At 37.6% G+C, this 17,338-nt stretch overlaps 1 protein-coding gene across 3 annotated transcripts in view; it reads right to left on the reverse strand.

Moving 5' to 3' along the window:
* Window positions 1-17,338, reverse strand: part of RABGAP1L (RAB GTPase activating protein 1 like) — a 677,279-nt gene that overhangs the window by 516,641 nt on the left and 143,300 nt on the right. For all 3 annotated transcript variants that reach the window (XM_020902280.2, XM_070474047.1, XM_020902281.2), the window contains exon 11: window positions 9,549-9,690. In XM_020902280.2, coding sequence (XP_020757939.2) covers window positions 9,549-9,690 — 142 coding nt within the window. The remainder of the gene's footprint in view (window positions 1-9,548; window positions 9,691-17,338) is intronic.

Here is a 17,338-nt window from a genome sequence, read left to right on the forward strand (position 1 = left end):
TTAAAACAAAATCAATAACTATCATTAAAAAAAAAATGGGGGGCCTGGGCCTTCTCCTGCTGGCCTTAAACCAAGCCCCTCTGAGTACTATAACAATGAAATGAAGAGAGCTCTGAAGAGAATCCCAAATTTCAGATGAGACCGAAGCCCCAGCCAAAACTCTGACTGCAGCCTCAGGAGACCATGAACAGAGGACCCAGCTAATCCAGAGCCACACTCATGATCCATGTGAGATAATAAAAGGGTGTTAAGATACCACATTTTTGAAATAACTTACTACAGAGCAATATAAAACTAATACACTCTACTTTCTCTCAAATACCTACCCTTATTGAATGCATTTTTTGCTAACTTTCATTTGTTTAAACAGATTCAAGAATCAGTCAACAACATGATGAAGCCCTTTCTTCCCTCTTTCACATATACACAGCAGTGCACACACACATCAATTTTATAAATATAAAAAGTACCTGAGTGGAAAATAAATAGTATCTAGCATGCCAGTGTTATTTTGTTGAAACATATTTCTCATCTGTAAAATGAATATAATAATAGTATTGACCTTATGGGGTTTATATGAGGAATAAACAAATTAATGTGTGTAGGCAATTTAAATTCTTGCTACTCAAGAGTGTAGTATGACCAGGAGCAATGGCATCTGACAGATTTTTTTTTAAGTAAGACTTCATTTGAACAAGATCTCAAGGTAATACACACACACACTTAAAACCTGAGAAGCACTTCTTTAATCAGCACCTACCACAAATAAGTGCAATATGATCATCGAAAGTTTAAGTCACTCAGTCATGTCCGACTCTTTGTGACACCAGTCCATGGAATTCTCCAGTATAGTCCAGAACTATACAGTGCATGGAATTCTCCAGGCGAGAATACTGGAATGGGTAGCCTTTCCCTTCTCCAGGTGATCTTCCCAACCCAGGGATCAAACACAGGTCTCCCACAATGCAGGCAGATTCTTTACCAGCTGAGTCACAAGGGAAGCCCAAGAATACTGGAACGGGTAGCCTATCCCTTCTCCAGCAGATCTTCCTGATCCAGGAAATGAACCGGGGTCCTGCACTGCAAGTGGATTCTTTTTTTTTTTTTTTTTTTCATTTATTTTTATTAGTTGGAGGCTAATTACTTTACAATATTGTAGTGGGTTTTGTCATACATTGACATGAATCAGCCATGGAGTTACATGTATTCCCCATCCCGATCCCCCTTCCCACCTCCCTCTCCACCCAATTCCTCTGGGTCTTCCCAGTGCACCAGGCCCAAGCACTTGTCTCATGCACCCAACCTGGGCTGGTGATTTGTTTCACCCTAGATAGTATACATGTTTCGATGCTGTTCCCTCGAAACATCCCACCCTCGCCTTCTCCCACAGAGTCCACAAGTCTGTTCTGTACATCTGTGTCTCTTTTTCTATTTTGCATATAGGGTTATCATTACCATCTTTCTAAATTCCATATATATGTGTTAGTATACTGTAATGTTCTTTATCTTTCTGGCTTACTTCACTCTGTATAATGGGCTCCAGTTTCATCCATCTCATTAGAACTGATTCAAATGAATTCTTTTTAATGGCTGAGTAATATTCCATGGTGTATATGTACCACAGCTTCCTCATCCATTCGTCTGCTGATGGGCATCTAGGTTGCTTCCATGTCCTGGCTATTATAAACAGTGTTGCGATGAACATTGGGGTGCACGTGTCTTTTTCAGATCTGGTTTCCTCGGTGTGTATGCCCAGAAGTGGGATTGCTGGGTCATGTGGCAGTTCTATTTCCAGTTTTTTAAGAAATCTCCACACTGTTCTCCATAGCGGCTGTACGAGTTTGCATTCCCACCAACAGTGTAAGAGGGTTCCCTTTTCTCCACACCCTCTCCAGCATTTATTGCTTGTAGACTTTTGGATAGCAGCCATCCTGACTGGTGTGTAATGGTACCTCATGGTGGTTTTGATTTACATTTCTCTGATAATGAGTGATGTTGAGCATCTCTTCATGTGTTTGTTAGCCATCTGTATGTCTTCATTGGAGAAATGTCTGTTTAGTTCTTTGGCCCATTTTTTGATTGGGTCATTTATTTTTCTGGAATTGAGCTGCAGGAGTTGCTTGACCTATACATAGAAAACTATAAAACACTGATGAAAGAAATCAAAGAGGAAACAAACAGATGGAGAAACGTACCATGTTCATGAATTGGAAGAATCATCATAGTGTCAAAATGGCTATACTACCCAAAGCAATCTATAGATTCAATGAAATCCCTATCAAGCTACCAATGGTATTTTTCACAGAACTAGAACAAATAATTTCACAATTTGTATGGAAATACAAAAAAACTCGAATAGCCAAAGTAATCTTGAGAAAGAAGAATGGAACTGGAGGAATCAACCTGCCTGACTTCAGACTATACTACAAAGCCACAGTCATCAAGACAGTATGGTACTGGCACAAAGACAGAAATATAGATCAATGGAACAGAATAGAAAGCCCAGAGATAAATCCACGAACCTATGGACACCTTATCTTCAACAAAGGAGGCAAGGATATACAATGGAAAAAAGACAACCTCTTTAACAAGTGGTGCTGGGAAAACTGGTCAACCACTTGAAAAAGAATGAAACTAGAACACTTTCTAACACCATACACAAAAATAAACTCAAAATGGATTAAAGATCTAAATGTAAGAACAGAAACTATAAAACTCCTAGAGGAGAACATAGGCAAAACACTCTCCGACATGAATCACAGCAGGATCCTCTATGAACCACCTCCCAGAATATTGGAAATAAAAGCAAAAATAAACAAATGGGACCTAATGAAACTTAAAAGCTTTTGCACAACAAAGGAAACTATAAGCAAGGTAAAAAGACAGCCCTCAGATTGGGAGAAAATAATAGCAAACGAGGCAACAGACAAAGGATTAATCTCAAAAATATACATGCAAGTGGATTCTTTACCAACTGAGCTATCAGGGAAGCCCTAGTATGATCACTGTATTTCTTAAAATAAAACTCATTTCTTTTCTATATTCTCCATTGTATTTTCATTCAAATATAAAGAAATCACATTTGCAAACTGATTTCTACAGTAAGAGCTTTAATCAGACTATGAATTAACAAATTAAAGGAAAATAAACCTCTAGTTGAGTTTGAGACTGTTTTACTCTGCAACCAAAATTAATTAGAAGTGGTATTAGTCGAGAGTACCAGTCACTGAGATCAAAGGGAATATTTTCAGTCTAGATAGCATGTAACCAATCCTAATACAAAAACAAAAAATGCAGATTACAGTAAAGTTTAGTTTACAAGCAAGTGTGAAGCTTGCCTCATATTACTGTGAATCTGGTCTTTTACAATTAATTGGGCATGCGTCTTAAAGGAAATCACCCTGTATTTGCCAAGTATTATCTTCTTATAATTTACCATCCATGTTATAAGTAACTAAATACAAGTCTGAGGTCAACAAACAGAAAGTCAGCTTGAAAACCAAATGAAGCAGTATCAAGTGTACCTCAAGTTTCAAAAGCAGGAGCAATTCAGAACATGAAGGAGTATACAAAGGTGGCAAGGTAGTTTAAAAATAATCCCTATGGCAGTTATATTGATGGACCTAACTTTCAGCAAAGATTCCTTGCATTCAAATTAATTCCCTTTAACACACTTCATTTTTTCAACAGCATTTGAAAAATATGCAAAGATACTTTAATTCATTTTACTTTAGATCTTCCCCAGGAAATTAAGAGCAATTTTAGTCCTTTAAAGTCAGCATCCCTTTTTAGTTAAATTACAGGCTAAGGTAAGAAAATTTAGTGACTTGAACTTCCACTTTTGCTTTGACAGGCAAATTGCTGAAAATAATTAAATAAAAGAATACTCCAAATCCCCCCAGCAGGAAAACATTTCTATGCCACCTCCAGCTCTAACTTTTGATATCTGCGTTGACAGAAATGTCAATTATAGAACTAATAATAAAGTGTATTGAAAATGTATGAAATGTCTCATCTATAAAAGAAACTATTACTTCCTACTCTGTGATTTCTGTGGCTTTTTTAATATGGGTGATGGCTAATAGATTTTCAAAAAAAAAAAAGCTGACATCTCAAATAGTGAAAACTTGTTAAGAACAGAAGTAAAAATTTTGAGGGAAAAATAGAAATCTGATGACTTGCTCTTATTCAAACCATATATAAGAATGAGAAATTGAAAACTTTATTTATGTTTTCATATTTTCAAGTGCAATTTCAGAAATGTTACTACTGCTTTTCTAGTCTTTCTCAGTATGAAATCATCTTGAAGCAATGTAAAAGAAAACATATTCATTTATTCTATAGTTTTTGTGTTAAAATATTTCTATTTATTCCTTCACTTTTTATTATTCATGCTATTTACTCAGAAGGCAAAAATCTCACTGAGAAGGTGGTACTTATTAGAGAGGAAGGAGAGACCCATTTGGCAATCCAGGAAACAAGGTGTCCTTCCAGGGGAACAGCAAGTGCGACAGCAGCAGTGGCAGATTATAGCAGTGTCTGTGAAGGACACAAAAAGTGAAGAAGGACTAAACAGCCTATGATGAAAGTGAAAGAGGAGGGTGAAAAACTTGGCTTAAAGCTCAACATTCAGAAAACTAAGATTATGGCATCCGGTCCCATCACTTCATGGCAAATAGATGGGGAAACAGTGGAAACAGTGGCTGACTTTATTCTTCTGGACTCCAAAATCACTGTAGATGGTGATTGCAGCCTTGAAATTAAAAGATGCTTACTCCTTGGAAGGAAAGTTATGACCAACCTAGACAGAATGTTAAAAAGCAGAGATATTACTTTGCCAACAAAGGTCCATCTAGTCAAGGCTATGGTTTTTCCAGTAGTCATGTATGTATGTAAGAGTTGGACTATAAAGAAAGCTAAGCACCGAAGAATTGATGCTTTTGAACTGTGGTGATGGAGAAGACTCTTGAGAGTCCCTTGGACTGCAAGGAAATTCAACCAGTCCATCCTAAAGGAGATCAGCTCTGGGTGTTGATTGGAAGGACTGATGCTGAAGCTGAAAGTCCAATCCTTTGGCCACCTGATTCGAAGAGCTGACTCATTTGAAAAGACCCTGATGCTGGGAAAGACTGAGGGCAGGAGAAGGATGACAGAGGATGAGATAGTTGGATGGCAGTACCAACTCAATGGACATGAGTTTGGGATAGGCTCCGGGAGTTGGTGATGGACAGGGAGGCCTGGCAAGTTGCAGTTCACTGGGTCACAAGAGTCAGACATGACTGAGCAACTGAACTGAACTGAACTGTGAAGGAGAGCAAAGGGCAAGGGTGGAATTTGTGGGGCAGAGGGTGACAGCTAATGAGGTCAGAAAGGTTAAAATCAGAAAGCAAAATCACATACAGCCTTGTAAACCATGGTAAAGAACTTTGGCAAACAAAATGAAAAGCCGGTGGAGAATTTTCAGAAGAGAAGAAATGTAATCTGACAAATTTCAAAAGGGTGACTATGGCTAGTACAGAACCACAGACTAAGGGGGAGTGAACAAGGGTGGAATGCAGGAGACCCATTAGGAGGTACTGCAACAATCCAGTCCAAGAAACGACAGCAGCAGAGAGAGGGTGGATTCTGGATCCTGAGATCCAGCGCCGAGGAGCTGCCACTTGCTCACAGGGGAAGCCTACAGGGAAGATGAGCCTTCGGCCATTTATTCCACCTGGAACACGTTGTCTTCGAAGAACTGAAAAGAAGCAAAACCACTGCACACGTGCAAGGCCTCAGGTCCAGCATATATCTGTGAATAGCTAGGACCCTCTCTAATCTGCCTGAGTGTGTGTGCAGCCCTGCATGTATACACAGCCTCCAGACCACCAGGGATATGCAGAACTAATGAGGCCAGTCATTCCTTAAATCTCCTTTTGGAAGGAGTTTTCTTCTTTCCCAACCAAAATTACATCATTCTACATAAAACACTGGCCTTCCCATTCTTTTGCCATTAAAAAATATATATATATCGCTATTGTTTCCAATAATGTTTCAAATCAAGTGAGTCCCTTCCAGGGGTGAAAGCAAAGCTACCAGTTTTCATAGCTCACCCCATCCTAGCAAAACTACCACGATAATAAGCCAGTGGTGGGAATCAGCAGAACAGGAGATGCCTCAAGTACTAAAACACCATTCGCAATTCTCACTCAAGGCTCAGTAGTTTTTCTTGAATAAATGCTTTCTCCATATGTTTATATAATTTGATCACCTTCTCAAGTCCTTCACTGCCTGTTTTTTTGACGATTTTGTTGACATTTATGATTACTTTTTCATAAGCAGATTTGCCAAGCTTCTTATTCAAGCCATTCCTGCATTGAATACATTTTAAACGCAATTTGCCTGAGCAACCTACTAAAATATATCATAGAAAATATTTTTAAACATTGCTAAGTATGGAAACTGCCTGTATGCTAAAATCACTATTTTCTTTTGACTGTTAACATGCCTTTGTTGAAGAGCTTACTCAGGGGGCCTTAAGTAGAAAAAGTCTCTAAGCAGAGTAAATAGCATTTGTAAAGACACAGGAAGCCTGCTAGGAAACTGCACCCTTAAGTGTTGGGTGGGTAACTATTTTTAGCTCTCCTTTCCCTATTACAGATTAGCTCAAATCTCTTACACCCTAAAAATGCCCTTTTGTGGCCACATGCAATGCAATGTTTTAAAGTCCAGTCTCTTTCCTCTTCTTCTCCATTGACTTTCTTGAAAAAATAGTCTGAAAAGTATTTAAAACATCCCTTTCTCACCTCGAGTCATTCCTCAATCCAGTATAAGAAGGCTTCTTTTCCAACTTTATTAAAATGACCTGCAGAGGTACCCAGTAGCCTCTCAGATTTACCAATGAACAATGGTAAATGAATCCAATAAACAATCTTTGGTCCTTATCACACTAAATCTCCTTGTTCCATTTGTCAATACTGCAACATCATTTTCTTCTTTTGAATCTCCACTCCTTGGTCCATTACTACCTTGTCTTAGTTCTCATACTGTTCTGACCATTTCTTCTGCAGATCTTTTAGCTGGACTTTTTCTCTTCCTGCATCTACCCTTAAATGTTAGTGATCTCTCAAAACTCTACTGTTAACCCCCACCTCCCACATTTTCTCTCAAAAGAAATTTCAGCCAATTATCATTGCTTCACACTGATGACCCTCAAACCTTTATCTCCAGTTGTTAAAACTTCTCTCACAATATAAGACCATTTCTAATCACTGAAAAATAGCTGTACTTCAATGTTCCACAGTGAGTTCAAATCCATCACTATCTGAAACTGAATGTATCATACCCCACCTCAGACCCACTCTTCCCAGGTATTCCTATCTCGTTTGCTGGCATTAACATCATCCAGTCCACCTAACCTAGAAACCTAGATTTAATCTATGATTATTTCTCTTCTCTTCTCTTCTTTCTGCTGCCCATGACATCCAATTCAGCTAAAAGCCTTGCTGCTTTTACCACAGGCATATTCTCACATCTCTTCTGCCCTTCCTTCCTTACATGCTGAGGCAGCCACTTTGACAGACCTGTACCAAACGAACTTTGTCAAAAGGGCAGCATCAAAAATGAAGTTGGAGCCCAAGTCAGCTCTCCTGCTAAGACTAGAAAATGATGGCCTTCCAATACTTCGTACAGGACTTTCAGATTCTAGCAGTGAATGTCTCCAAACATTTTGCTGATTAATAACAAGCCAAAATTGGGATCATTTAGTTTGCCATTTACTTCTAAATGTATCAGTTTTCTAATTATGTTATTTTCCATAAGCAAACGGTTCTTCCCTTACACTGCACATCTACACAACTTTCAAACCTCATGAGCCCTACCTTTCCAAGACTTGGATGGCATGGAGTAATGTCAGACAAAATGCACGGTAAGTCTATGAAATAGCAACTACACTGTATACCACAAAGCAGATGAATACTATGGAAGTGATATTCTGTGACTCCAAGGCTAAGATATAATAGGCATTGCAACTTCCACCTTAGTTCCCTGGACTGCTGTCTGGGGAGAGTTCACCATTGTACCACATGGACACCCAAGCACCACGAGTAGGAAGCCTTTGTGGAGAGAAAGTGAAGTATCGCGGCCAACGGCCAGCATCATTTTGACAACGATTATGAATCAGCCCCACTGGAAGCTTCTCCAAGCTTTCAGCACCATCAGTGTCATCTTCAAATAACTAAATCCCCCAGATAATATCTGACTCTCCATAACAAACACAAAGCCACAACTGACCAGACAAGCCTAATTCATGACCCACAGAAACCATGAGATAATAACTGTTTTCTGAGTGGGGTGTGGGGGGAAGAACTCTACTTCCAACTACATGTAAAAATTTAAATCGTTCACAGACACATCATTAATGGAAAAAAAAAACCTGACAGGGAATTCAGTGGTTAGGACTCTGCACTTTCACTGCAGGCAGTCCAGGTTCAATCCTCAGTCAGAGAAATAAGATCCCACAAGACACAGCAAAAAAAAGAAGAAGAAGAAAGAAATTGACAAATCAGACTTTACAAAAATTAATCTTTTGTTTCTCAAAAGACATTGTTCAGAAAATGAAAAGGCAAACTGCAGAGTGGGAGAAAATATCTGTAAAACACATCCAATAAAGGACCTCTGTGTGTGTTAAGTCACTTCAGTCGAGTCCAACTCTTGGCGACCCATGGACTATACAGCCTGCCAGGCTCTTCTGTCCATGGGGATTTTCCAGTAAGAATACTGGAGTAGGTTTCCATTTCCTCCTCCAGGTAAAGGACCTTTACCAGTGTATTTAAAGAAATCTTAAAATCAACAAGAAGATAAATAACCCAATGTCAGAAAGGGCAAGAGATTTGAATACTGTCTTGACAAGAAGGATAAAACAGATGGCAAAAATGATATAAAGAAACTTTCTTTTAATAAACCCTATCCTATAAGCAGGTAATATAAAGGTTAAAAGTAAAGATCCATCATTTAGCTCTAGTTTCTATAAAAAGTACTGAGCACAAAGCCAAGTGAAGTGTGACTCTCATGAGGTTGGTTAGCAACTCTCAGCAGCATTCATGTAGTAAAAAAAGCAGATAATCACTAGTGTTTCAAAAAAGTGAATGGTAAGTGATAAGGCAACAACAATAAACAAATCAAAACTGAATCAAGTCAAATGAGGAGTAGGACATAGCATTAACCACTGAAATTCTAAAAATGCTGAGAATTTGAAACTTCTCATTAAACACTTCAAACGTGCAAGACAGCAAAGTTAAGCTGTCAAATTTAAATAATTGTGTAAGTTGCACTTAGGAGTATGCAACCAAGGAACCAAATGGACCAAATTCTCTTCTGCATCTAGTAGAATCTAGTCTAAAAGTAGCAGAGACTACGAAGAAACACCACTCCTCCCCCTACTGCTTAGAGAGGCACGCATGCACACATGCACACACGTGCGCGCGCACACACACACACACACACATCTGTAAGGATACAAGTAAAGCAGCTATGTAAAGACAAGAAACTGAGTACGTTTCATTTCTTACCCTCTTCTGCTTCATCCTCCTGGGGTGACAACGGGCCCCCTCCACTAGTAGGAGTGACTGGTTCCTCCTTCTCAGACTCTCGCTGTAGACTCACCACCTCATATATTGCATCCCCAGCATTGGTATGGCCTTTTCCCTCAGACTGAGAAAGATATAAAAATGTGCTTAAACATTAGAAATTTGAAGTAAACACTGAAAGATGCTGTATTTCAATGGTCATTAAAAAGAACTAAAATGAAGAAGAGCAGCAGGTCATGCTTGATCTACAGCATGTCTGAAGTTGAGAAAAATCTTTCAAGTGCAATGTTCACATAACATTCTAAATGTATGGTTCTTTTAGTATTATTTTAACCAAAACAATAAAACATATTAACCATCTGAAAAATCTCAAATTTCTTTTATCAGAAAAACCTAAGAAGCCACAGATTCCAGGGTAGACAGAAAAGCAAGTGATGCTGGATTCTTAGGACTGACTACCTTGCTCTGAGATAAAGAGATACCAGCTATATCCATCAACTAATTCATGGAAGTAAGTAGTTTTCACCTTACAAATGGCTTACATTCTAAATGGTCTTTTTTTAAGGAGTAAAATTTCCAAGGCAATCACTAATTAACCAACTTAGCATGGCCTACAAAGTCCTAGATAAATTGAACCCTGCCTCTCTCGTGAGCCTCATCTCATATTCAAAGACTGTTACAATACTATACTTCAGCTACTCTGGCCTTGTTTCAGTTCTGAGAACTTTTTCTTTTTTTCCCTGCCCAAGGTGGTATATCCTTTTCTCTCTGACAATACAGCTTTTCCTCCTACTGTTTGCTAACTACCATCAATATTGGATCCTTATTTCTTAACATTACTTCTGTTGTTCACTTGCTTTGTTGTATCCAACTATTTGTGACCCCATGCACTGCTGCATGCCAGGCTTCCCTGTCCCTCACTATCTCCCAAAGTTTGTTCAAATTCATGTCCAATGAGTTAGCGATGCCATCCAACCATCTCATCCTCTGTCACCCCCTTCTCCTCCTGCCCTCAATGTTACTTCTAAAAAGAATCTAAACTAAATCCCCAAGTTTTCAGTTCTTATCATAACTTTTCCTTCTCCCTCAATGCAGTTACTATAATATAACTACACATTATATTTTTATTATATTTGTTTAATGGGTATCTCATCCACAACAGAGGAAGTATCATATGGGCAGAGATCATGTTGACTTTCAATCAGAAACAATATGGTACCTGACGCATAGTAAGTATTCAACAAATATCTGTGGAATCAATGATTAGATTAATGGTAAAACATGAATTTTAAAGTCAAACAGACCTGAGTCTGAATTCAAATTTCACTACAAATAAGAGTGTAGTCTTGGACAAAATACTGTGCTGAGGCACAGCACCTCTATCAATAAAATTGAAATAAACCATCTCAATTATTAAGGAGATTAAATATAGTAATACTTAGAACATAAAATTAGAGTGACTAAAACAAATTTTTATTACTATTATTATCTCAGTTTTTACACCATTTTACCACACTCTAAAGAACACAAAATAACAATAGTATAGGCATATAGAGAGGTATAATTATCTCAAATATCCACCTTTAATTAACTTAAATTACAAAAACATAACTAATTATTCATTCTTTTCAAGAATTTCTTCTGAACAGTAAATCAAATTTCAGGCACATTTTCAAGCCATTTAGCCAATAAAAGGTAAAATTGTCCACTGCATTAAACATAGAGGGGAAAAAAAAGAAGACAGCCATGAAAAATTATGTGGTTAGGTTTAAACCAAACATTTTTTTTGTAGTTCTACTATATTCAGGAAACAAAGATCTCAATTCCTAAAGCAACAACTAAAGTAATTGTATAAAGAAATACAATAAAAATGAAATACTAGAATACAAGCTTGCAGAGGAGTAGGTGGACATGGAGTATATCTCTCTCCATGGATACATCAGGAATATACCTTCAGACACAGAAGTCCACGCAGAACACCAGCTGAGAGCAGACAGGAGTAGCTGAGCAGCAGAAAAGAATATACAGAATCACGCAAAACTCGGTAGGATGGAGGAACTAGGGGGAAAAAACAGGAGTACTACGAGGACTGGACCTGCCCTTGGTGGGTGGAAGAAGCGAAGCAGGGGTCTGATCCCCATATCAGGGCAATTGTCTGAGTCAGAGGAGAAACATTTAAGGCTGAGAATGAAACGTCTGATCTGTGGCAGCCTAAATAGAATGAGAATCAGACAGTCCTTGCTGCAGCCATACATAGCCTGGAAAGGGATGAAGGTCCCCTAGAAGGGGCAGCAGCTGGGAGCTGGAGTTTAGGGATTGTGGAGCAATCCCAGGGCGAGGGCTACTCTTGACTGTGGAGAAATCACTAGGTATAAAGGACACTACACTAAAAAGATCTAGTCACCAAGAATATATAAGAATCTTATAAACATATGTAGCTAACAACAGCTCTCAAATAAATGAAGCAAAAAATTCACAGAAATGAAAGGAGATGGACAAATCCACATTTACAATTGGAGACATCAACACTTCTCTCACAGAAATGAAAAGAAGTATACGAAAATTTAGCAATGTTATAGAAGAACTGTACATCATCAACAATAGTATCTGATATTATATATCACTCCATTCAATAACAGAAGAATACACATTCTTTTCAAATGCACATGGAACATTCACCAAAACAAACCATGTCCTGGGTTATAAAACAAACTTTAAGAAATTTTTTTAGACTTAACTAAATTATGTTTAGTGACCATAATATAATTAAACTGAAAATCAACAACAGAAATGTGTCTGAAAAATCCCCAATACTTGGAAATAAAATAACACACTTCTAAACACTCCATGGATCAAAGAGGAAAACTCAAAGTAGAAAATATTTTTAACTGAACAAAAATGAAAATACAACAAGTAAAAATTAGTGGGATACATCTAGGATTTAGAAATATAAATATATGTATTTCAGATGAGCCATCCAAAAATCAATAATCTAAACGTGTACCTTAAGAAATGAGGAAAAGAAGTGCAAAATAAAGCAAACAGAAGTAAAATAATAATAAAAAAGATAACAGCACAAATCAATAAAACTGGGGACACAAAGTTTAAAATCAATGAAACCAAAAGGTAGTTTCTTTACAAAGATCAATAAATTGATAAACCTCTAGCTAAATTCACAAAACAAAAAAGAAAGAAGATACAAATTATCAATACCAGGGACAAAAGCATGGGTATCACTATATACTCCATGAAATCAAATGGATAATAAATAAATACTGCAAACCGTCCTATGCATATTAACTGTACAACTTAGAAAACTGCACCAAATTTAAGCTGTACACCACAATAATCTGATACACTGTATATACTGCAAAATAGCTACCACAATAACATCCTTCACATGACATAGTCTTAGTAATTTACTAACAGATTGTATTCTTTCAGTAGAAGTATAGTTGATTTATATGTTTCACATATACAGCAAAGTGATTCAGTTTTATGCATATATATGAGTGTATATATATACACATATACACATATATATATTCTTTTTCAGATTCTTTTCCATTATAGGCTATTACAGAATATAGAACACAGTTCCCCATGCTATACAGTGAACTGAAGTGAAAGTCACTCAGTTGTGTCCGACTCTTTGTGACCCCGTGGACTATACAGTCCATGGAATTCTCCAGGCCAGAATACTGGAGTGGGTAGCCTTTCCCTTCTCCATGGGATCTTCCGAACCCAGGGATCAAAGCCAGGTCTCTTGCATTGTAGGTGGATTCTTTACCAGCTGAGCCACAAGGGAAGCCTGTGCTATACAATAGTTCTTTGCTTTTTATCTAATTTATATGTAGTAGCATCAGCTAATCACAAATTCCCAACTGATCCCTCCCCTAATTGATCATACTTTAATTTAAATAGGTTTAAATCAACATGCATCCTCAAAAGGGAAACTTCCTCTTATGCCTTTTAGATCTAATAACTGATAAAAGGCTTTGCCTCCAAGTGAAAAGAATGTTAAGGCACCTGAAAGCAAAGAAGAGATTTGGGAGGAGGGCAAAAAATAGTTATTTTAACATTAAACCTTTATTTAGTCCAGAGCCCATAACAAGCCTAAAGGAGGCCTGAGCTAGGAAAAGATTTAAGAAAGGGCAGCTACTTCCACCTCCAGTCTGGATCATGCTCTCCTAGAGAATAAATAAGAAACAGCTCCCTTCCTTCTAATAAGGGTCAAGCCACAGGAGCTTCTGAGAGCAGGTAAGACTATGATGAACTCTTGTCATGCCCTAAATCTACCCTTTTTTTCAGGCAAGCCTCCTCCCTCTAAACGATGTCAACTAAAAACACAACAGGATCGTAGCCTCTGGAGAACAGCTTATCAAGAGAGAAGTTTTCTGCTCTCCTTAACAGTGATCTCCAGTCTTACCTCTTGGACATTATCACTCTGTTTCTCATTTCTCTGTAACTTCCCTCTGTAGGCCAGCAGAATTTACCACCCCAAAATGAGCATTTAGATTATTTACAGTTGGAAGCAATCAAGGCCCAAAAGACTGAGGAAGAAGCTTTGACCTTCCCCCTCACTGCCTAAATTTAGATAGCAGGCCTGTTCCTGGAACAGAGTTACAACAACCTGCAAAGGATATGGGCTAGGTGTGACGGGGAAACTCAGCAGGGCCTAGCGATCAGAGTTCCCTCTGTCCCACTGTCACTGCGTAGCACATCAAACATCTGTTTACCAAACATTTGCTTTCCCAGCTCCATATGAACTACCATTTTCCCCCAAAAACATTCCCCCCAACATACTCTTTTATCTTCAACTTAAGATGGTATTCAAGGTGAGGGATTTGGCCATTTAGGTGAATTTACTCAATTTTCCTGGGTCTCTCCAATGTGTGTGCTGTGCTAAGTTGCTTAGTCATGTCCGACTCTTTGTAACCCTATAGACTGAAGCCCACCAGGCTCCTCTGTCCATGGGATTCTCCAAGCAAGAAAACTGAGGTAGGTTGCAATGCCCTCCTCCAAAGGATCTTTACAGTGCAGAGATCGAACCCACATCTTTTATGTCTCCTGCATTGGAAGGCAAGTTCTCTACCACTAACACCACCTGGGAAGCCCTGATGTACACATGCTATTAAACTTTTTATTTTCTTCCTTTATTCTATCTCATGTCACTTTAATTCTTATTAAGAATTACCATCTAGTCAAAAATATGTTTTTTCCAGTAGTCAATTATGGATGTGAGAGTTGGACTATAAAGAAAGCTGAGCACCGAAGAATTGGTGCTTTTGAACTGTGGTATTGGAGAAGACTCTTGAGAGTCCCTTAGACTGCAAGGAGACCAAACCAGTCAATCCTAAAGGAAATCAGACCAGAATATTCATTGAAAAGAAGAATGTTAAAAAAAAAAGAAAGAAAAGACGGATGTTGAAGCTGAAGCTCCAATACTTTGGCCATCTGATTCAAAGAGCTGACTCACTGGAAAAGACCCTGATGCTGGGAAAGACTGAAGGCAGGAGGAGAAGAGGGCAACAGAGTATGAGATGGCTGGATGGCATCACTGACTCAATGGACATGAGTTTGAGCAAGCTCCAGGAGATGGCAAAGGACAGGGAAGCCTGAAGTAATTCAGTCCATGGGGTCTCAGAGAGTCAGACATGACTGAGGGACTGAACAACAACAAAGCAGAATCATAGGAGATGGTTCGTGGATATGAGCCATCTTCTCCGCAGGTGCCAGTCTCCTTATTAAAGCAATCTTTCCTTTCCCAACAGTGAGTACTGGCTATTAAGAGGCAAGCAGCTAAACATGAGTTCAGTAACAAGCATAAGGATTACTATTTTGAGCTAAACACAATCAAAACTCAGCAGATTCTTGAAAGCTCTTCTACCTCTCCCTCAATTGCCTAAATTGACTTAAGAAAGGGAGAGAGCTATTAAGAGAGATATCCTTTTACTTAAGAAAGGTATCTGCATAACAGGACTACCTCCTTTTTTTAATTTCCCAAATATCTCCTCCCACTTCCTGTGAATGACCTTCCTCCTCTTTGCATCCCCAGATCCCTCCCCTTTCCCTGACTCAGGATGGAATATAAGCTTCAATTACCAGCTGCCTTTTGAGCCTTCATATCTTTCTGGGGCTCCCACAGGCACATAATTAAATTTCCCTCCTATTAATCTGTCTTGTATTTATTTATGTATTAGGCCAGCCAAAGAACGTAAAAGGGAAGAAGAGGAATTTTTGTCCACCTTTATAATATTACTTCTCTGCTGTGATCACAGAACGTGACTCACATAGCTCATCAAAGGGGCTTCTTTTAACCACCACTTTCTTTCTTTCTACTGCTATGGCCCCCTTCCTTTTCTAAACCCCACAGAATTCTGTACATTATTTTTATCTAGTATTAATCACAACCCTCCAAGTAAAATGGCAATTTTTATACATTTCCTTATTAATAGGAGGTGACACAAAGTTCCTTTGGGGATAAGGTTGTTATTTGAAATATCTTATTATCACTGTGCCACTAGAATAGATATTATAAATTAACTTGACTACAACAGTCATGGAATTATTTGTACTAAAAATCATTTATAGTCACTAATCCAAATGTCACAGAATTTTAGAAAAAAATTCAGTAATACTAGTAACCCACATTATTAGTTTATAATAAGAAAACCAAGGCTGCCAGACATAAAAGGAGTCCCAATAGGTTTATTTTTTTTAACTATTTACTAAGAAAAAGCTTCATCTGTCACACTTATTTCATATAAAAATTCAAAACATTTATTTCATGTACTAAATCCAAAATATATGATATACACTACATCTCTATACCAGGATTAAGTGACCCCTTCTCAATCAAATGTAAATTTCACTATGTCATTTAAGGCCAGATGCTCCAAAAACTAAACAAAACTTAATTTGTTACTATTACAAGAGTTTAAAAATCTCCATACTAATCAGCAATCCTTTTTTTTTTCTTCAGAAAATTTGTTCATCATAATAATCTGATGTACTTACAGAAATTTCAATTTAAATTATTTAAACCTTATTAATTCTACAACATATGTTTTGTATTTCAAGAAATGTCAAGCTACTTTAAAATATGTTGTACTGGCCTCAAAATGTTCTGCATTTCCTGAATCAATCTAATGTAAATAACATTTCTTAAGATTACCTTTAAAATGAATATAAGTATTTCTTTCTTCATAACACTATTTTTCCTCCATAATTGCCTCCGATTGCTCTTTATAGTTTATCATAAATCTACAAATGCAGCAAGGATTTTAAGAACCACCCCCTACATGTTTTCAGTGCTGCTGACTCAGCTGACCCCTTGAGAACTGAACTCTATTTTACAACAACTTCACCTAATCAGCAATTTTTCTTGAAACTATCTTATTTATAAATATGCCTAACTTATGAAATAAAAGATTACTGAATTCACTGAAGTGCTGCTTTTTCCAAGCTCCTATCTTCGTATGCCTCTACACTTTTATGCCTAATATAACTTTATTCATCAATTTTTACTAAATTTTGACACCAGCACAGAGTAGAAAATATTTTTATGAAGGACAACACTGCTAAGAATGTTGCACACCATTATTGGCAACAAAATCAATTATCTCAGTCCATAGAAAATAATTTCATTTCAACATTTCAAACAAGTAGTATTTTAAGAGTAATACCATAGTCTTAAATGCAAGAATATTATCTATACCTTAAGAAAGTATATTTGACTATGAAATAAGCAAAATTTCCTTATTTAAATA

This window comes from Odocoileus virginianus, chromosome 11, assembly GCF_023699985.2.
Source record: "Odocoileus virginianus isolate 20LAN1187 ecotype Illinois chromosome 11, Ovbor_1.2, whole genome shotgun sequence".
Taxonomy (NCBI): Eukaryota; Metazoa; Chordata; class Mammalia; order Artiodactyla; family Cervidae; genus Odocoileus; species Odocoileus virginianus.